Genomic DNA, 19,995 nt, shown 5'->3' with positions numbered 1-19,995 from the left:
CTCACCTTCAACCTGCTTTTTCTATCGTTTTGGACCCATCTAGCATTAGAGAATCTGAGTAAGTGAAGTCTGGCAGCCCTGACTCCAGAGAGCTCTAGGAGATAATTTGTCAATACTTGCATAGTAGATCCTGCAGACCGGACAGGACTTGCTGTCAGAACTATGTGGCGTGAGCTGAGCTGAACGACTGTGCAGCAAGCCCAGACTTGTGTCCAAGGGATCAATCCAGTGTACCTACCGACGTGGTTTGTGCCATGGAAGGAATTGAAAGAGCTGCTAACCCGGGCATCATTTGCTACGGGGAGGGGAGGGCAAAAGGAGGGGGGAGGAGACAGGTTTCTGCCCACATAGCCTCACCTGACAGACTCCTTTTCGCCTCAGGGAACAACGCTGCCATGATGAGCCGTCACCTTGTACAGGAGGCGCTCAGTCTTGAGGACGTCTGTGGGATGCTACGACAAGAACTGTGCCAGGGGAATGACTTTCTCCAGTCAGATACCCACATCTTCATCATCTTAGGGGCTTCGGTGAGTTTTTTTCCCCCTCTAGGCCAGGCTGGGATATAGATAACCTGGGCTGGAGATAGGGGGTGTCCAGATGTGACTTTTTTGTGCAACAATAATAATAAAACCCAGCTTAAGCGAAACAAGATGTTTCTCAAAGTGGCACACCTAACCTAGCTGGGGGAGGGCTTGAATGTCAGAGAGGTATTGCAGTGGATACTTTGGGGTGGGGATGCTTATAGGACTGGTGGTGAAGGTACAGGCATTCTGTGTGAGACGGCAAAAAAAAAGACTGCGGGGTTTGGTGGTAGGTGACATTATTTGGATTTTAGTCGTTCATCTTCTTGAGAGCCAGCGTGGTGGTTAAGAGCGGTGGTTTGGAGCAGTGGACTCTAATCTGGAGAACCGGGTTTGATTCCCCACTCCTCCACATGAGCGGCAGAGGCCAATCTGGTGAACTGAATTTGTTTCCCCACTCCTCCACATGAAGCCATCTGGGTGACCTTGGGCTAGTCACAGCTCTCTTAGCACACTCTCAGCCCCATTTGCCTCACAGGGTATCTGTTGTGGGGAGAGGAAGGGAAGGTGATTGTAAGCCGGTTTGATTCCTCCTTCAGTGGTAGAGAAAGTCGGCATGTAAAAACCAACTCTTCTTCCTTCCTTCCTTCTTCTTTTCTTTTTCTAACATTAATGGTGAATTGTATTCCATAAAGTCAGAAATGAAAACAATATGCACTCATGAAGGAACAACAATAACAGTGCAATAACTCTAGAAAGGGGTGGGCAGACAAAGTTGCCTGCCTAAAAAATAATAATAAAAGTGATAAAATTGCGGAAAATGTCAACAGAGTAACTAGCATTTAAAATCAGGATGCAAGCGATTAAATCACAATGACTGAACGTAAGGGCATGTACTGCCTTCCTGCTTTTTCCTCCCCACACCTCTTAGTCAGCCAGCCTGGGGAGGAATTCTGTATGCCCTGAAAGTTTGCGCGCTGTGTTTCGAACAGACATGTCTCGCTTGCTTTGTAATTGTTACTTGTAGAGATGGGAACGAAAACTGTTTTACACATGATTACTGGGATAAATAGCTTATTTGCTCCTTCTGGCTATAGGAAGGGGCTGGACGTACTATGCAGGCAATTGAGAACTACTCAGGGTCACGATATGCCGCCATGTTGACTTCTCTGTCATTCCCCTGTAACATCCTCCTATTGTGACATCATCATGTTGTATGGTGAAGAAACGGGGTTGGCTTGGCATACATGACGATCCAGTGATAACAGGCAAATATTATGGAGGAGAGGGGAGACCTTAACACATGAAGCTATGTTATACTGAATCAGGCCCTTGGTCCATCAATGTCAGTATTGTCTACTCAGACCGGCAGCGGCTCTCCAGGGTCTCAGGCAGAGGTCTTTCCCATCACCTACTTGCCTAGTCCCTTTAACGGTTAACCAAAGATGCCGGGGATTGAACCTGGGACCTTCTGCGTGCCAAGCAGAGGCTCTTCCACTGAGCCACGGCCCCTGACATCGAGGCGCTCTTTTCAGCCTCATTCCTGTATCCTACATAACATTCCTGTCCTGATGGAAATTATGACTGCAGGGGACTTGCAGTGGAGTGACAAGCGTTCCTTTTTCGTATAGCTCACCCAGCCTATAATTCCAGAGATTGAACTCTGTGGCAGTTAATAACACTAGAACTGAGCTCAAAAAGTTGTTCGTTTGGTACTGCAGTTCCTTTGTCAAGACCCCTTTTGTCCTGCCCAAGCATCCCTTTCCTCAGCGTGATGCCCTGCCTAGCAACTTCCGCCCAGTGGTGGGGCTCGGGACGATAACAGATCTGTGTCGGATGATGGGACTTAAGCTAAATTCCCCTCTCCCCTTCCCCTCTCCCTAATCTAACAAAGGACAGCTCTGAGAAAGGGAGGTTGAGGAATCTCCTATGGGAAGGGTCAGCCCAGACGATGAAACAAGTAGCTAAATTCTGTGCTTCAATATACAAGATTTGTCAGGCAAAGCAGGGGCGTGGCAATTTAACCTAAAATGGAAAGTGTTATATTAATCTGAGGTTTTTAGCTAATTTATTTATTTATTTAAGAATTATATACCCCATACTTTTGGATACTGTATCTTTTAATTCTACTCTGTAATTGATATGAATATTTTAATGGCTTTGCCGTATTAATCTGATCTGATGGGATGATTGCGTGGCCCGAATACCGAAGACAGGTGGAGCAGCCAGGTTGCCCTGCAACAGACAGCGACTTGTGTTCTTGCTACTTGTGTAAGCTTTCCCCTTCAGCTGGGGTGTGCAGTTGTGTAACACACTGATGACCGCATGGTGTGTAATCAACATCCCTCTTGGTGGGGGGTGGCAGTGCTTGAGAGCATGCTCGAGGGGGAGGGTAAAGTGGCTAATCCCAGTGAATCTTGGATTTAGCAATGCCGTTGGTAATCTGGTGCCAGTCAAGATTAGCCTACGACACTGGCTCCTTGCGGAGGTTTGTTTTCTGCTGCTTCTCCTACGTGTAGTTGCAAAATTTACTCAGTGTAAAGTGTTTTGTTTGGGTGGGAGAGCAATTTCAGCAAAAGTAACAACAACCTAGCACATTCAAAAAAGTAAGCCATTGTAGGGTGTACTTGGAGTCATTTGCTGCATCTCTCTCTTTTTTGATAGCTTCAGAGGGTAGCCCATGTTGGTCTGCAGTAGAACAGGTAGATTCAAGTCTAGTAGCACCTTGAAGACTAATGAGATTTTCAGGGTGTGAGCTTTCGAGAGTCAAAGCTCCCTTTCTCAGATATCTGACAACGATGTCAGATATCTGACATCCCCGTCAGAAGCCTGGAGGCTGGTTGCAAAGGTAGAATGAGCGTCTTCTGACTGGGATGTCAGGGCTTGGAGATATCCATTCCTACTGAAGGGAGGTTTGACTCTCGAAAGCTCACACCCCGAAAATCTCACGGGGTCTGTCAGATGCCATTGGACTTGAATTTTGTTCTTCTACTGCAGACCAAGGTGACCCTCTGAAACCATCTTCATGGTGGTGCCATAGAAATTTGTCTTTGGAGCAAAGGCCCAGCTTTCCGCAAGATATTCCTCCCCCTCCCTCTATGAGTTGTCCCTTAAACGTTGGCAAATCACCCGATGCGGTCAGAACCGAGGCTTGTGTTTCCTTTGATCTTGATTGCTTTTTTGCATCCAGTCTTTGCTTGGGGACTGTCTCCTGTAAGGTGAGGTGGCCCAGGGCTGGATGGAACCGCCTGATGTGCAGTCTGGCTCTTTTCATAGGAGAAGGAGGAGGTTACTGAGCGCTCGTGCTTTAGCTAAAGGGCAGCGCCGGCTTTTGATGAGTCACAAGCGTAGTTCTCTTCTCTGGCAAAAGAGGGAAGTGAGCGTTCTGGTGATGGAGGGAAAAACCCAGCCTTCCTCTGTTTATCCCTAGCTTATGAATAGGTTTCCAGCTTTCGGTTGTAGTGCATAAATAGAGTGGTAAGCAGCAACGGCCTGAGTTCGATCCCGACGGAAGTCAGTTTCGGGTAGCCGGCTCAAGGTTGACTCAGCCTAACATCCTTCCGAAGTCGGTAAAATGAGGATCCAGAATGCTGGGGGTAAAGTGTAGATGATCGGGGAAGGCAATGGCAAACCACCCCGTAAACACAGTCTGCCTAGTAAACGTCAGGATGGGACGTCACCCCATGGGTCAGTAGTGACCTGGTGCTTGCACCTTTTTTATTTATACCCCATCTTTCTCCCCAATGAGGACCCAAAGTGGCTAACTTCATTCTCTTCTCCTCCGTGTTATGCTCACAACACCCTGTGAGGTGGGTTAGGCTGAGAGTGTATGACTGGCCCAAGGACAGTCAGGTTCGAGTCCAAACTGGCCCAAGGTCACCCAAGCAAGCTTCAGTGACAGAGTGGGGATTTGAACCTGGATTTCCCAAATCCTAGTCTGACAATTTAACCATCGCACCAGCTCTGAGTGTGATATTTTTTGCGGGTGGGGGGGTTGAAATATCAAGGAAAAGAGAGAGTCCCGTATTAAGGATAGAAATGAAAGAGACAGGAAGTTCCCCCCCACCTCTTCTGCACTTCCATCCCTAATACATTTTTGTCCCAACCACCCTTCAAGGAGCTCAAGGCAAAATACATGGTTTTCGCCCTTCCTCCATTTACTCCTCACAACAACCCTGTGAGGTAGTTCGGACTGACAGAGAGTGACTAGTCCAGTGGATTTCATGGCAGAGAAGGGATTTGAACCGGGGTCCCTGGTCCAGCATTCTAACCGTACGCCACACTGGTTCATAATAACCAAACTAGTTTAACACTCCCAAACAGTCTGCCCTCAGCTTGTAGCCCCTGTTAATTGATTAAAGAAACTATACCAATTAAAGCTTATAATCCTAGTCATCAGCTCTTGTATTTCAGGAACAGCCTTTATTTATTTTTTAACCTGGAAGCAATGTCACAGATGCTGGAGTTTATCCGTGAGATTCTCTGTGAAGGAATTAGAGATCCTGATCTTCTGCGTAGGTAGCAAGTGCACCTAGAAAGAAAGGAATGCACACCTCATCCAGCTGCAAGCCTCATGTGCCCTGGATGCTTCACACCTTTTTGGACCAGTTCACTACAGGGTACCTGATTTGTCAATGTTTGCATTAGATAAAAAGCTTCCAGCCCTGGCGGGGAGCTGGAGAGCTGGCAGTTTCCACAGGTCACTCCACCTCCAATGAGGGCAGCAGGGCACGGTTGCTATTTGTAGACAAATGCAAAAACCACGTGGACCCAAACTGTATCAGGAAGGCACCCACGTTGTTGGCATTCTGGTGCCATTGCCAGGGGCAGATCAGTACTTTTTACAGATAAAGTGTATGATCTCTTGACTGTGTGAATTCGTTTTTAACGTCCTGTGGTTCTTGAGTATTTTGGTTTGTATTGTAAATGACATTGTATCCTGCCTGTAGTCTGTGCTGAGAAAGGCAGGTTAAATAGGTCATGAAGGGAAGGGATTTTGTGTTGGGGAAGAAGAGGAAAGGCTGAACAGTAAGCCAGGAATCTCTGTTTCTCAGGCATTATTCACAGCTATATGTGCCAGAATGTTAGGCAGAAGACTTTCGCCATTTTGAAGGAGAGTTTCTGCTATAACTGCAGGGAAGGCACCAAGTGTGTATATACTATAAAGCAAAGTATAAAGCAAAGCTCTTGCAAGAGCCAGAAGATCAGGTGTTGCCGGACATAGCTGGAACCTGTCCAGAGGAGGGCAACAAAGATGGTGAGGGGTCTGGAGACCAAGTCCTATGAGGAAAGGTTGAAGGAGACGAGTATGTTTAGCCTGGAGAGTAGAAGACTGAGAAGGGATATGATAACCATCTTCAAGTACTTGAAGGGCTTTCATATGGAGGATGGTGCCGAGTTGTTTTCTGTTGCTCCAGAAGGTCGGACCATAACCAACGGGTTGAAATTAAATCAAAAGAGTTTCCGTCTAGATATCAGGAAGAACCTTCTAACAGTTAGAGCTGTTCCTGAGTAGAACAGGCTTACCCGGGAGGTGGTGAGCTCTCCTTCCCTGGAGTTTTTTAAAGATGAGGCTAGATGGCCATCTGTCAGCAATGCTGACACTGTGACCTTAAGCAGATTATGAGAGGGAGGGCATCTTGGCCATCTTCTGGGCATGGAGCAGGGGTCATTGGGGGTGTGAGGAGGAGGTAGTTGTGAATGTCCTGCATTGGGCAGGGGGTTGGACTAGATGGCCCTGGTGGTCCCTTCCAACTCTGTGATTCGATAACACTGGACAGGTTAATCCTGAAGGCACAACCAGATCATTATAGTACTGGGCATCTGACTGGCTTTTCCATCGCTTCAGATCCCTGCTATCCAGTAGTGTGGGATGCTTTGACCAGTAGTTGATGCCGACCAGGGCACCGCTGCGATGATTTTCCGTGTGGTCTACAAATTCCCAATTATGTGCCTCAGGTCTGACCGTGGTAACAGGAGGCTATTCTTTGGATGTGTTCTGAGAGTCCCTTTCTGCTCCGGAGGTTGACCTAAGGAAGATAGTACAGGTTGAGTATCCCTTATCCCGATATCCGATATCCAGACCTACCCGAAAACCAGAACATTTGAGCCGGCATGTAGGCGTTACTCACAGGCCCTCAGCAGCACGCCAGTTTGCTTTCTGATGGTTCAATGTACACAAAACTGTTAAAAAATATTGTTTAGAATTACATTCAGTGTGTGTGTGTGTGTGTGTGTGTGTGTAAAGTGCCGTCAAGTTGCAGCTGACTTATGGCGACCCCCCTTTTTCGGGTTTTCATGGCAAGAGACTAACAGAGGTGGTTTGCCAGTGCCTTCCTCTGCACAGCAACCCTGGTATTCCTTGGAGGTCTTCCATCCAAATACTAACCAGGGCTGACCCTGCTTAGCTTCTGAGATCTGACGAGATCAGGCTAGCCTGGACCATCCAGTATATATAAAACATGAATGAATTTCATGTTTAGACTGGGGTCCCATCCCCTAGGTATCTCATGTATACAAATATTCCAAAATACAGAAAGAACTGAAATATGGACCACTTCAGGTCCCAAGCAGTCCGGATAAGGGATACTCAACCTGTACTTCATGGAAGGTGAGATAGCCACACCAAATGATGGATTTTGGGAATCATTATGTACAGCAGAATGGAAGACTGACGGACAAGGACAGATCTGGCTTGTGGGGGGGGGGTCTGTTCACTCCAGTGCATGACCCCCTCAAAATGATCAGGAGCTGTTCAAGAGCATGGTAATAATCGGGACTTCTGTAGAGGAATCCAGTGCTTTCCCTCCCAAGATTAATACTTGCCTTATGGGTGGATGTTGAGGAGTCATGCCAGAGCCCCTCATGAAGATGTTGGTTGTGTAAGAGGCATATCAGTTAGAGCAAGAGTGTTTTATGTCCTTGTTTTGAAAGTTAGGGGCTTGAGCTATCGTGCCTGCTCTGAAGAGGAACACATTTTCCTTTTTGGTGGCGCCATGAACACTCAACACAGATGACAAGCGGGTTCATATAGGGAGAGGCAGAGTGCCAGATATTTGGGTCTCCAGGGTTGGAGAGGGCTTTAAAGGTAAGAACCAGAACTGTGAATTGAAGAATTGAAACCCCCTCCCTCTCCGGTGACTGCTTTTAAAGAAAATTAAAGACATATTGTCATAGACTGCCAGCAGCTCATCTAGTTGAACCTTTAGTCCCCAGCCACGGCAAACCCTAAGCATCCGTAATTGCTCACAGTCATCCGCTGTTACCCTTGTCTCCACCTTTCCTGCCAGGTTAACCAAAACAATCCAGACTGTAAATATCTCAAGGCAGGTCTCAGTCTTGTTTTTACTGCTCTGTAAAGTGCCATGTTCACTGGTGACCCTATATTTAAAAATAAGCAATTAAATTATGGTAGCTTAGTCATTAGAGTATGAGCACGTGGACGCTTACACAGGGATTGAGGCCATTTAGTGCCAGAACAGGAGTGGTTATTACTTTCCTGTTGGATTGCCAACCTCCAGGTGGGGCCTGGAGATCTCCTGGAATTACAACTGGGGAGGGGCTATGAATCAGCGGTAGAGCATCTGCTTGGCATGCAGAAGGCCCCAGGTTCAATCCCTGGCATCTCATGTTAAAGGCACTAGGCAAGTCGGTCATGGGAAAGACCTCTACCTGAGACCCTGGAGAGCCGCTGCCGGTCTGTGTAGACAATACTGGCTTTGATGGGCCAAGGGTCTGATTCAGTAGAAGGCAGCATCATATGTTTAACTGATCTCCAGACTACAGAGATCAGTTTTCTCTGGAGAAAATGGCAGCTTTGGAGGGTGGACTCTGTGATATACCATGGAGTCTAGGAGGGATAGAAGTCTTTCCGCAAGCATCCCCCTCTCCCATCTCCAGGAATTTCCCAGTCCTGAGTTGGCAACCCTAATTCTCCAAAAGAAATTGGGCTGCCATCAGCTCTGGTAGAGGCACAAGAGCACAAAGACAGGCAGCCTTTCTCCCCCTGCTCCCTCCCCGCACTAATAGCAGCTTGGGGTGGAGTCTTATCTCAGGGGTGGGGAAGGAATAGCCCTCTCCGCCCTAGCATTGTGTCCCCGATTGATATTCTTCTTTACCCCAGATGCTTTTATATTTATTTATTTGTTGGTTGGTTTTTCACATTTGTGGCCCGTCCTCCCCAGCAAAGCCGGCCCAGGGCAGGTAACATCTTTAAAACCATACCGCAACACGGTGGCAACAATGAAATCAACAATAAAATTACATCCTAAAGCCCCGTAACCAAAGATGGCTCTCAACTCTGAGAGCCACATTTCACATATGGGAAGGGGGAAGGGTAGGGAGGCCAGTAAAGTTGGCACATGCAGCTATCCTCAGTTGTAGGCTCTGTCTTACAGGCCCTGCGGTACTCCTTAAGGTCCCGCAGGGCCCTGATGTTACCAAGCAGAGCATTCCACCAGGCCGGAGCCAGGGACGAAAAGGCCCTGGCTCTCGTTGAGGACAGCCGCACAGTCTTAGGGCCCGGGGCCACCAGCAAGTTCTCGTCAGACAATTGTAATGTCCTTCGGGGGTATATACCAGGAAATTTAAATAAATCTGGAGACCCCGTGTCACACCCTAAGAGGGTTAAGGCAATGCCTTTGCAGAAGGGAGAGAGAGAGATCATAGAATCAGAGTTGGAAGGTACCACCAGGGTCATCTAGTCCAACCCCCTGCACAAGGCAGGAAATTCACAACTACCTCCCCCCAGTGGCCCCTACTCCATGCCCAGAAGATGGCCAAGATGCCCTCCCTCTCATCGTCTGCCTAAGGTCATAGAATCAGCATTGCTGACAGATGGCCATCTAACCTTAAAAACCTCCAGGGAAGGAGACCTTACCACCTCCCGAGGGAGCCTGTTCTACTGAGGAACCGCTCTGTTAGATGGCAATCTTTAACATTAACTGTACTTGTTTTTGTGCTGGTCGTGGACCGTAATAAAGTTTTAATGTAATGTAGCAGCACACCAAGTGTTCTGTGATAGAGAAATGACAGTAAGCAATCTTTAAGAAGGCAAGACGCTCTCTGGGGCTCAAATCTCAAATGATTTCCCCCCTTCTTTCTTCGTTGTCTCCCCAGCCCAGAAGTCCCCCCCCCCTTCCAAATGATGTTTGTGAAGGCTGTGTCTTCCTTTGAAATGTTGTGTTTGGCCTCACTCGACCCTGTCAGAACAGGGCCAGACAGGGTTTCCCTCCTCCTCCTCCTCCTGATCAATGCAGCCTGCCCTGCTGCTTAGTAACCAGGCAGCTGATCCGCGGCTGACTGTCGCTCGCCCCGGTGGTGTGAAGGGCTGGGCCGGGAGCCCACAGGTGCGGCTGCCAGCTGAGTTTAAGCAGCATGACTAGGCGTGTTTGCCGTTGAGGCGTAGCCATGGGTGGTAGCAAAGTTCCTGCCTGCTGCCCTTTGGAAGGGGAACAGGCGAGTGTACAAAGAATAGCACTGCCTGGCACCGGTTGCGAGAAGAAAAGCGCTGTGTCACAGAAGGGCTGGGCAGCAGAATGCAGGGTCCTCTCCAGTTCAAATAAACTGACTTGGCCTAGGTCTCAGAAATCAGAAGGAGATTGAGACTGGGAAGGGCAGCCATGAAGGAGCTAGAAAAGATCCTGAAGTGTAAGGATGTGTCGCTGGCCACCAAGATCAAGTTAATTCATGCCATCGTATTCCCTATTACTATGTATGGGTGTGAAAGCTGGACATTGAAGAAAGCTGATGGGAAGAAAGTAGATTCCTTTGAAATGTGGTGTTGGGAGGAGAGTGTTACGGATACCGTGGACTGCCAAAAACCACAAATCAGTGAGTTCTAGATCAAATCAAGCCTGAACTGACCCTAGAAGCTAAAATGACAAAACTGAGGCTATCGTATATGGTCACATTATGAGAAGACAAGAGTCACTAGAAAAGACAATCATGCTAGGAAAAGTCGAGGGCAGCAGGAAAAGAGGAAGACCCAACAAGAGATGGATTGACTCTGTAAAGGAAGCCACAGCCCTCAATTTGCAAGATTTGAGCAAGGCTGTCAAAGATAAGACATTTTGGAGGACGTTGATTCATAGGGTCGCCATGAGTCGGAAGCGACTTGACGGCACTTAACACACACACAGGTCTCATTTGCATGAACGAGGGAGCAGAACTCAGCCGGAACTTTTGTACGGCATTTTTATTTATTGAATTTGTTTGTATCCTGCCTTTCTCCTCAATGGGGACCCAGAGCGGCTTACAGTGTTCTCCTCTCCTTCATTTTATTCTCACAACCACCCTGTGAGGAGGGTTAGGCTGATCGAATGTGACTGGCCACAGGTCCCCCAGTGAGCTTCCATGGCACAAGTGGGGATTCACACCTGGGTCTCCCAGTCCAGCACTCTTAACCACTACACTACACTGGCACACTGGTATAAGTCTCACATCTTCTCCAAGGTCTCCAAACGTCTGGGTGCGCAAAGCATGGCCAGACCTTAAGAACACAAGTAGAGCCACAGTGGATCAGACCAAAGGCCCATCTAGTCACAGGAACGCATGAAGCTGCCTTATGCTTTTTATACAGACCAAATTCTTTTTACACTGCCCTTCTTGCAGACTGATTCAGTGAAACTACCCTTAAGGTGGCAAAATTTTGTGCATTAGCATGTCTAATAAGGCCGAAGAAGGTAGCCTAAGTATTATTAATGGTTACGTTTATCTTTTTATTAATTGCACTCCCTGTATAGAGATTTATGTGTATTTAAATGTATCTTTGTTAATATCCAGTATATGTGTGTATGTGTATATATATGTATTTTTGTAGGTAAGTAGGTATGTATGTGGATATGTTTATGCCTGTAATGTTGGAGTAGCACTTAGTAGCCATGTATTTAGATCCGAGATTTATCATTTTAGATCAGGGAGTTATCATTTTATTGTAGTAATAATATCTGATAGTTTTAATCCTTTTATTTTATTATATCAGATTTTGCTGGTCTTTGACTCTAAATAGATTGAATTGAATTGAGTACTATCATGATCAGCAGATGATCATATAATTCTGTTAGACCTGTGATAATGCATTTGGGTCTGGAACAGAAGGCTCTTTTCACTCTCCTGAGCCCTTCTGAGTGTAATCCTGATAATCCTATGTCTTGTGGGCATAGGAATGTCAGGACTGCTGTCTTGGGTCATCTGAATTCCAGCCCCCATGAAATGCGGGGCCCAGCCTTTGCCTCTCATTTTTCTTTTCTAGCAGTGATAGAATGTTTCTTCTCCCCACCCCTCCTCAATTTCAGGGTGATCTAGCCAAGAAGAAGATCTATCCAACCACCTGGTAAGTCCTGTTTTGCTGTCCATGAGGATTCCCTCTCCCTCTCCTTTGCCTGTTCCTCGCATCACAGCCAGTCTGTGGTGTAGCATGGTGAAGTGGTTAAGAGCGATGGTTTGGAGCGGCGGACCCTGATCTGGAGAACCGGGTTTGATTCCCTACTCCTCCACATGAGCGGCGGAGGCTAATCTGGTGAACTGGGTTGGTTTCCCCACTCCTCCACATGAGCGGCAGAGGCTAATCTGGTGAACTGGATTAGTTTCCCCACTCCTCCACATAAAGCCTGCTGGATAACCTTGGGCCAGTCACAGTTCTCTTAGAGCTGTCTTAGCCCTGCCTACCTCACAGGGTTCCTGTTGTGGGAAGGGGAAGGGGAAGTGATTGTAAGCCAGTTTGAGTCTCCCTTAAGTGGTAGAGAAAAGTCGGCATATAAAAACCAACTCTTCTTCTAATCTGGAGAACCGGGTTGATTCCTCACTCCTCCACATGAGCGGCGGAGGCTAATCTGGTCAACTTGATTTGTTTCCCCACTCCTACACACGAAGCCAGCTGTGTGACCTTGGGCCAGTCACACACTCTCAGCCCCACCTACCTCACAGGGTGCCTGTTGGGCGGGGTAGGGAAGGTGATTTTAAGCCAGTTTGAGTCTTCCTTCAGTGGTAGAGAAAGTCAGCATATAAAAACCAGCTCTTCTTCTTCTTCTGATCTCCTGCGCAGGTGGCTGTTCCGAGATGGGCTGCTTCCAGATGACACCCACGTGGTGGGTTATGCCCGGTCCCGGCTCACGGTCGCTGACATCCGCAAGCAAAGCCAGCCATACCTAAAGGTGAGACTTCACTTATAACCCGGGACCAATTCATGATGACTTTGAAGACAGAGACCCTGCCGTCGTGCTGGTAACATAAACGGAGCAGTCCTGGCAGTAGAAAAGAGCAAGAGTCCGGTAGCACCTTAAAGACTAACAAAATTTCTGGCAGGGTATGAGCTTTCGTGAGCCAGAAGTGAGCTGTGGCTCATGAAAGCTCATACCCTGCCAGAATTTTTTTTAGTTTTTAAGGTGCTACCGGACTCCTACCTTTTTTGCTGCTAGTGACAGACTAACACGGCTACCTATTGTGAGCGGATAGGGTTGCCAGGTCCCTCTTCATCACCGGCTGGAGCTTTTTGGGGCAGAGCCTGAGGAGGACGGGGTTTGGGGAGGGGAGGGACTTAAGTGCCATAGAGTCCAATTGCCAAAGCGGCCCTTTTCTCCAGGGGAACTGATCTCTATCAGCTGGAGATCAGTTGTAATGGCAAACCTATGATCAGTCCTGGGTTAGTTCTGTAAACTCACAATAATAGTTTAAAGAGCTTAATTGATAGAAAAGTATTCACAAAAAGGTATAAGATTACAAGTTACATAGTCAGCGGCAACTGCAAGATAAAACAAAGAAGTCTATCTAACTTCATACTTACTAGGTTAAAACATCATAATGCTGGATGTTAAAGCTATAGGTCTTGTTCAGCTAAGCATTATTCAGAGTGACAAAGCGACCTGCTAACAAGTGAGGTTGAACAAGGAGCGGTGGCATTTGGGCCTACTCAAATTTATGTGAAAGTGAACTAAGAATAGGTGACCATAAGCTCCCAATCAGGATGACTTTTGGGGAGGTGCTTCGGGCTGGATTGAACCGGAATTAATGTTCTCAGGGAAAGGAGCAATCTCACCCCTCCCATCTCATACAGATGTTTTCTCTGAGTTAAGTAAGAGTGGTGTGAGCGAGTGACCTTGATGAGCGAGGCCTTGTTGATGGTAAGGGCTGCAGCTGGTGTTGTGAGAGAAGCAGTCAGTGTATGAATGGAAAGTTGCTGAACGCTGCATCTAAAAGGGAGACAAAATGGACGAAGCAAAGGTAGCAACTGTTCAAAATGGTCCTTCTGTCTTGATGGTGACCTGTAGACGCTGCTCAGGGCCCTTGAGCTTTCTGCAATGTATCCCCCGACAAGAAGCCGGTAGCGCAGCTGATTCTCTCTGCCTGGCTGATGGTGGGGTAGAAAGCAACTGCTGTCTTAGCAGGAGATGTGCATACTCGTGCAGAGGATGGTAAAAGAAGATGCATCTTGGCCGTCTTCTGGGCATGGAGTAGGGGTCACAGGGGGTGTGGCAGGGGGAGGCAGTTGTGAATTTCCTGCCTTGTGCAGGGGGTTGGGCTAGATGGCCCTGGTGGTCCCTTCCGACTCTAGGCCTTCCTCTTGTAAGGTAATAAATACCAAAACTGTTCCAGGCCACCCCCGAGGAACAAAAGAAGCTGGATGCGTTCTTTGCTCGCAACTCCTACGTCCAAGGGAAGTACGACGACCGGGCCTCCTTCGAACAGCTCAACGCTCACCTGAACTCTCTGCACAATGGCGAGAAAGCCAACCGGCTCTTCTACCTGGCTTTGCCACCTAGTGTCTACGAGGACGTCACCCAGAACATCCGGGAAACCTGCATGAGTACAGTGTAAGTGTTTGGCTCGGGGGTGGGGTCGGGGGGAGGGTATGTTTGAGAATTGGCAGTGAACAGTAAGTGTCCATATACATGTGCTGAGCCAAAGGAGCGTATACATCAAGGGTGTCGAACTCAATTGTCAAGCAGATGCTCTACCACTGAGCCGTGGCCCCTCCCCAAACATGAACAGGTTCTCAGACTGCCTTCTACTGAATCAGACCCTCGGTCCATCAAAGTCAGTATTGTCTACTCAGACCGGCAGCGTCTCTCCAGGGTCTCAGGCAGAGAGAGGTCTTTCACATCACCTACCTGCCTAGTCCCTTTAACTGGAGATGCCGGGGATTGAACCTGGGACCTTCTGCGTGCCAAGCCGATGCTCTACCACTGTGCCACGGCCCCTCCCCACTTTTGGGTCCCGACCCACAGTTTGGGAAACGTGGGCCTAGGTCTTCCCCTGCTCTCACAGTCATCTCACTGGGCATGTGCTCTTGAGCCAATCAGCAAAAACAGAAAAGGAGGGGGAGTGTATGTAAGAAGGAATAGAAAGGTGAAGGAATTACAAAATCAATTAAAGCAGGTCCAGGAATTCTCCCTGTTCCCCCTTCCTCTGCCTGTGCCGGATGACATTAATGCATCCGGAATCCTCTACTTCCACTGTGCATCTCCTCGTCTTTACTGCAAGCCAAGAGCACCGCCACATGTTCCATGCTTAGTTCTACATTGTACATGCAGGTCTGTAAAGGCTGTTATCAAACAAGTATACTTGTCGGGGAACCAGGGTTGGCCCTGGTTGACCGTGTACTGCAGCAAAAACCCGGGCTTGCCCCCTGTAACGTGTGAAGTGCTGGAGGATGAAGCGGGCCTTAATGAAGATGTGCAGAGAGGTCATACAAGGAGAGGAGCGAGTCTTTCCTGGCTCCGCTATGTTTGTGTTTGGTCCAGGAGTTAGTGTGTGAATCCTCCTGCCATACCTTCTGTGGCGGAACAGGCCTGGCTCAGGTTCTCAGGCCCTATTCCACTCCTGCCCTCTCCCAGGGATTCTCAACCCCCCCTGGGAGGGGTTGCCTTTTTCTCCTTTCAGGTAATTGCTGCCACCACCTGACCGTTGTAGGACTTGCCCACTGGGGTGGGGGTCAGGATCCCCCCCCCGGCGTCCCTCTCAAACCCTGAGGCCTCGGTGTCTCCTTCTTGCCCCACTTCTGGGCACCACGGAGACACGATACTGCCTGGGGTTGCCACTGGAGAAATAGCTGCTTGCCAACTGCCAGCCTTCCTCCCTAATAGGGGCCCCCCTGTTTTCCAATAGCATGTTCCAAGCTGGTGGAGGACTATGTAGTACAGAGAAACTATGGTCAGCATTCAAAGTTAAAAGTATTTATTCAAAGTAAAACATTTCCAAGGATACTGCTAGCACAGCAACAGATTGAGCAAGGGATTCAAAAGAACTGGGAGAAACGCAGTTCCTCTGTCCCTCTCTCTATACATGCCCTACCAGATGTTGGAATATAGGACAGGCTCTTAAGCTTAGGGTACTGTACATCTCTATCTAGATTCCATTACCTAGAAGTCTTCATCAGTGCCTGGGGCCAGCACATTGTCAAAAATGGCTGCCTCCAGGCCTCAGATGAGCTCTGTCTTCCCTGAGTGTCCCAGCCAAAAGAGCGCTCTCTGCTCCCTCTCAGCAGTTTTAATCCTTTTCTGTCTCCGCCCACTGACTAGGTCAACCTAGTTTTTCCTGGAACCTCCAGAAACTTTCTTCCTGGAGCCCCTTCTAGCATTTTAAAACCTCCAAGTCCCATTTCTTCACAGCTTCAGTCAGTGCATCCCGCCTTAGCTGCATGAGCATCAGTCAGCGGTGATTGTCTGCAAGCAGTTGTTCTTTTAATGCCTTGCGATTCTTTCCTAAGCAGGCCCTGGGTCTCCGTGGCTTCATTTCCTTCCCTTTTCCTTTTAATCTGCTTTCCTCCTGGGCGTGGGCCAATAGCAAGTGTGTGCCAGTTGAGCTTCCTTATTTTTTGTTTCTTTCCCCTTTTGCGCTAATTACACTCAAAACAGGCTCAGGTGGCTCATTCTCTGGATGTGGAGTGTCTTGGAGCCAATTCATACATTATGGATCAGTTCTTCTACTTTCCTACGTCAACCACAATGGGTAGCCGTGTCAGTCTGTCTGTAGCAGTAGAAAAGGGCAAGAGTCAGGTAGCACCTTAAAGACTAACAACATTTCTGCAGGGTACGAGCTTTTGTGAGTCACAGCTCACTTCTGAAGAAGTGAGCTGTGGCTCACAAAAGCTCCTACTCTGTCCAAAATGTTTAGTCTTTAAGGTGCTACTGGACTCTTACTCTTTTCTACTGTTATATCAACCAGTAATACGTAACCTGTCCACTCAAGCAGTATAATATGGAAGAAGCTCACTCCTTGAAGTAGCAGCAGTGGTTTCTGAGATTGAGTCTTGCTCGTGGAGGTGTCCTTTGAGGAAGGTGGGGGCACCTACTACACCAGCGTGGCGTAGTGGTTAAGAGTGGGACTAGAGCAACTGTCCTATGAGGAGCGGTTAAGACGCTTAGGGCTATTTAGCTTGGAAAGAAGGTGGCTAAGGGGAGACATGATAGAGGTCTATAAAATTATGCATGGTTTGGAGAGAGTGGGCAGGGAGACGTTTTTCTCCCTCTCCCATAATTCTAGAACGCGAGGTCATCTGTTGAAGCTAAATTGTGGAACTCCCTGCCCCAGGATGTGGTGATGGCTGCCAATTTGGAAGGCTTTAAGAGGGGAGTGGACATGTTCATGGAGGAAAGGGGTATTCATGGCTATTAGTTAAAATGGATACTGGTCATGCTGCATACCTATTCTCTCTAGTATCAGAGGAGCATGCCTATTATATTAGGTGCTGTGGAACACAGGCAGGATGGTGCTGCTGCAGTCGTCTTGTTTGTGGGCTTCTTAGAGGCCCCTGGTTGGCCATTGTGTGAACAGACTGCTGGACTGGATGGGCCTTGGTCTGATCCAGCAGGGCCTTTCTTATGTTTTTATGGTGGTTTGTAGTGGTGGATTCTAATCTGGAGAACCGGGTTTGATTCCCCACTTCTCCACATGAGAGGCAGACGCTAATCTGGTGAACCTGTTTGGTTTCCCCACTCCTACACATAAGGCCAGTTGGGTGACCTTGGGCTAGTCACAGCTCTCTCAGCCTCACCTATTTCACAGGGTGTCTGTTGTGGGGAGGGGAAGGTGATTGTAAGCTGGTTTGATTCTCCCTTAAGTGGTAGAGATAGTTGGCATATAAAAACCATCTTCTTCTTCATCTCTCACAGCACACTGGCTGACACCAACAGCCCACTAAAATGAGTTGATATTGACATAACTTTTTACACCTTTTAATCAAGAAGTGAGCTGTGGCTCACAAAAGCTGATACCCTGCCAGAAATGTTGTTAGTCTTTAAGGTGCCACTGGATCTGTCTCTTTTCTAGTGCTACAGACAGACTAACACGGCTACCCATCGTGATCTGCTTATTAATCAAGTAAGCCTCTTTGGGTAGCGGCTGCGGGACTGAGTGAGCTCTGAGTCTTCCATCGTATGCATTGAGCAAATATGAGATGTTATCTGGGATGGAACTCAGCTTCCCGAGGATCTCCCTGATATGAAAATAGGATTGGTATAGTGCTTCAGAATATTCAAAGTTCTTCACATACTTCATCCTGGTGCAAATCTTGCAGCCAACCCTGTAAGTTAGGATGGTGTTAGCCTCAGCTAGAGGGTTTAGTATTGTTTGCTTCAGGCCATGTGAGTTCATCTCTTGGAGAGCCAGCATGGTGTAGTGGTTAAGAGCAGTGGTTTGGAGCGGTGGACTCTGATCTGGAGAACTGAATTTGTTTCCCCTCTCCTCCACATGAAGCCAGCTGGGTGACCTTGGGCTAATCACAGCTCTCTCAGCCCCACCTACGTCACAGGGTGTCTGTTGTGGGGAAGGGAAGGCAATTGTAAGCCAGTTTGATTCTCCCTTAAGTGGTAGAGCAAGTCGGCATATAAAAACCAACTCTTCTTCTTTGTGGAACTACAGCGTGTTAAAATGTTTTATTAAGCTTTAAAGTGTTTTAAAATGTGTCAGAATTCTTAATTTTTTACATTTTAAGCAAGCAATGTATAATTATGTTGGTAGCCACCCTGAGCCAGGCTTGGCTGGGGTAAAAATAAAAGCTTGTTATTATCATTATAATTATTATCATTATTATAATTATCATCATCCCCATCCTCATCGTCTAGAATGCACTGTTTTAGGGCACAGTCTTATTTTTGCCACTGTCCTGCAGCGATTTTTGGAGTCTGCATTTATTTGTATGCATTAGCCCCTGTGGCTAAAAACCTGCCAGAATGAAGGGCCGAACCAAATGGAACAAAGAGACTTAAGAAAAAAACATGGCACAGTGGGAAGACAATTTTATTCCATTATGTTAATAACCCCTACGCGTTTTGCACTGAGCTTCCTCAAGGGGAACCAGTGGGTCACTGCTTGTATATTTCACAGATCCCCCTGAGGATGCTCAATGAGAAATGCGTAGCGGGTTATTAACATAATGGAATAAAACTGACTTCCTGATGCACCATTTGTTTTTCCTTTGTCTCTTAAGTGTGGTGTAATGGTTAAGAGTGCGGTGTAGTGGTTAAGAGCGGTGGTTTGGAGCTGTGACTCTGATCTAGAGAACCAGGTTTGATTCCCCACGCCTCCACATGAGCTGTGGAGGCTAATCTGGTGAACCAGGTTTGATCCCCCACTCCTCCACATGAAGCCAGCTGGGTGACCCTGGGCTAGTCACAACTCTCTTAGAGCTCTCTCCGCCCCACCTACCTCACAGGGTGTCTGTTGTGGGGAGGGGAAGGGAAGGAGATTGTAAACCGGTTTGAGTCTCCCTTAAGTGGCAGAGACAGTCGGTATGTAAAAACAAACTCTTCTTCTTAAAACCCTGCCAGCAATGCCTAGTGAATGTAGAAGGAAGAGAAGAACTGAGCAAGGCTTATGGCGATTGGGGAGTGGGGTTTCAGTGCCCTATGTAGTTCCTTGAGAACCAGAATAAACTTTGTAAAGTAAACTTGAGAGAATCTGCTTCTCCCGGTTTAACTTCCTGGAGTCCGGAATGTGTGTGTGAGAGGGCTGCAGTTCTCGCTTGGCTTTGCGTCCCCTGGATTGTAACGGCCACTTAAAGACTGATGCTTGCTCCCTCCCCCTGACCTGTCTCCAGCGGCTGGAATCGTGTCATCGTGGAGAAGCCTTTTGGCAAGGACTTGGAGAGTTCCAACAGGCTGTCGGACCACATTTCGGCGCTTTTTAGAGAAGACCAGATCTACCGCATTGACCACTACCTTGGCAAGGAGATGGTGCAGAACCTGATGGTGCTCAGGTATGACGGGGAACTTGGGTAGTGCCAAGAGGACTCGCTTTCGTAGAATCATAGAGTTGGAAGGGGCCATAGAGGCCATCCGGGCCAACCCCCCTGCTTAATACAGTATCAGCCTAGAGCATCCCTGACAATTGCTTGTCTGGCCTCTGCTTAAAGATTGCCAGTGAGGAGGAGCTCACCACCTCCCTAGATAGCCGATTAAACTGTCGAACAACTCTTACTGTAAAAAACATTTTCCTAATATCCAGCTGGTCCTTTCCGCCCACAATTGAAGCCCATTAT

At 47.9% G+C, this 19,995-nt stretch overlaps 1 protein-coding gene across 1 annotated transcript in view; it reads left to right on the top strand.

The window, feature by feature from the left end:
* Positions 1–383: 383 nt before the first annotated feature.
* Positions 384–19,995, top strand: part of G6PD (glucose-6-phosphate dehydrogenase) — a 30,568-nt gene continuing 10,956 nt past the window's right edge. Inside the window, exons 1-5 of the mRNA XM_056855317.1 lie at positions 384–527; positions 11,816–11,853; positions 12,565–12,673; positions 14,112–14,329; positions 19,555–19,713. Of these exons, the coding sequence (XP_056711295.1) occupies positions 396–527; positions 11,816–11,853; positions 12,565–12,673; positions 14,112–14,329; positions 19,555–19,713 (656 nt within the window). The 5' untranslated portion in view covers positions 384–395. The remainder of the gene's footprint in view (positions 528–11,815; positions 11,854–12,564; positions 12,674–14,111; positions 14,330–19,554; positions 19,714–19,995) is intronic.

Source organism: Euleptes europaea, chromosome 1 (genome assembly GCF_029931775.1).
Source record: "Euleptes europaea isolate rEulEur1 chromosome 1, rEulEur1.hap1, whole genome shotgun sequence".
Classification (NCBI taxonomy): Eukaryota; Metazoa; Chordata; class Lepidosauria; order Squamata; family Sphaerodactylidae; genus Euleptes; species Euleptes europaea.
The sequence above is the reverse complement of the archived record's forward strand: the minus strand, read 5'-3'. Positions and strand labels throughout refer to the sequence as shown.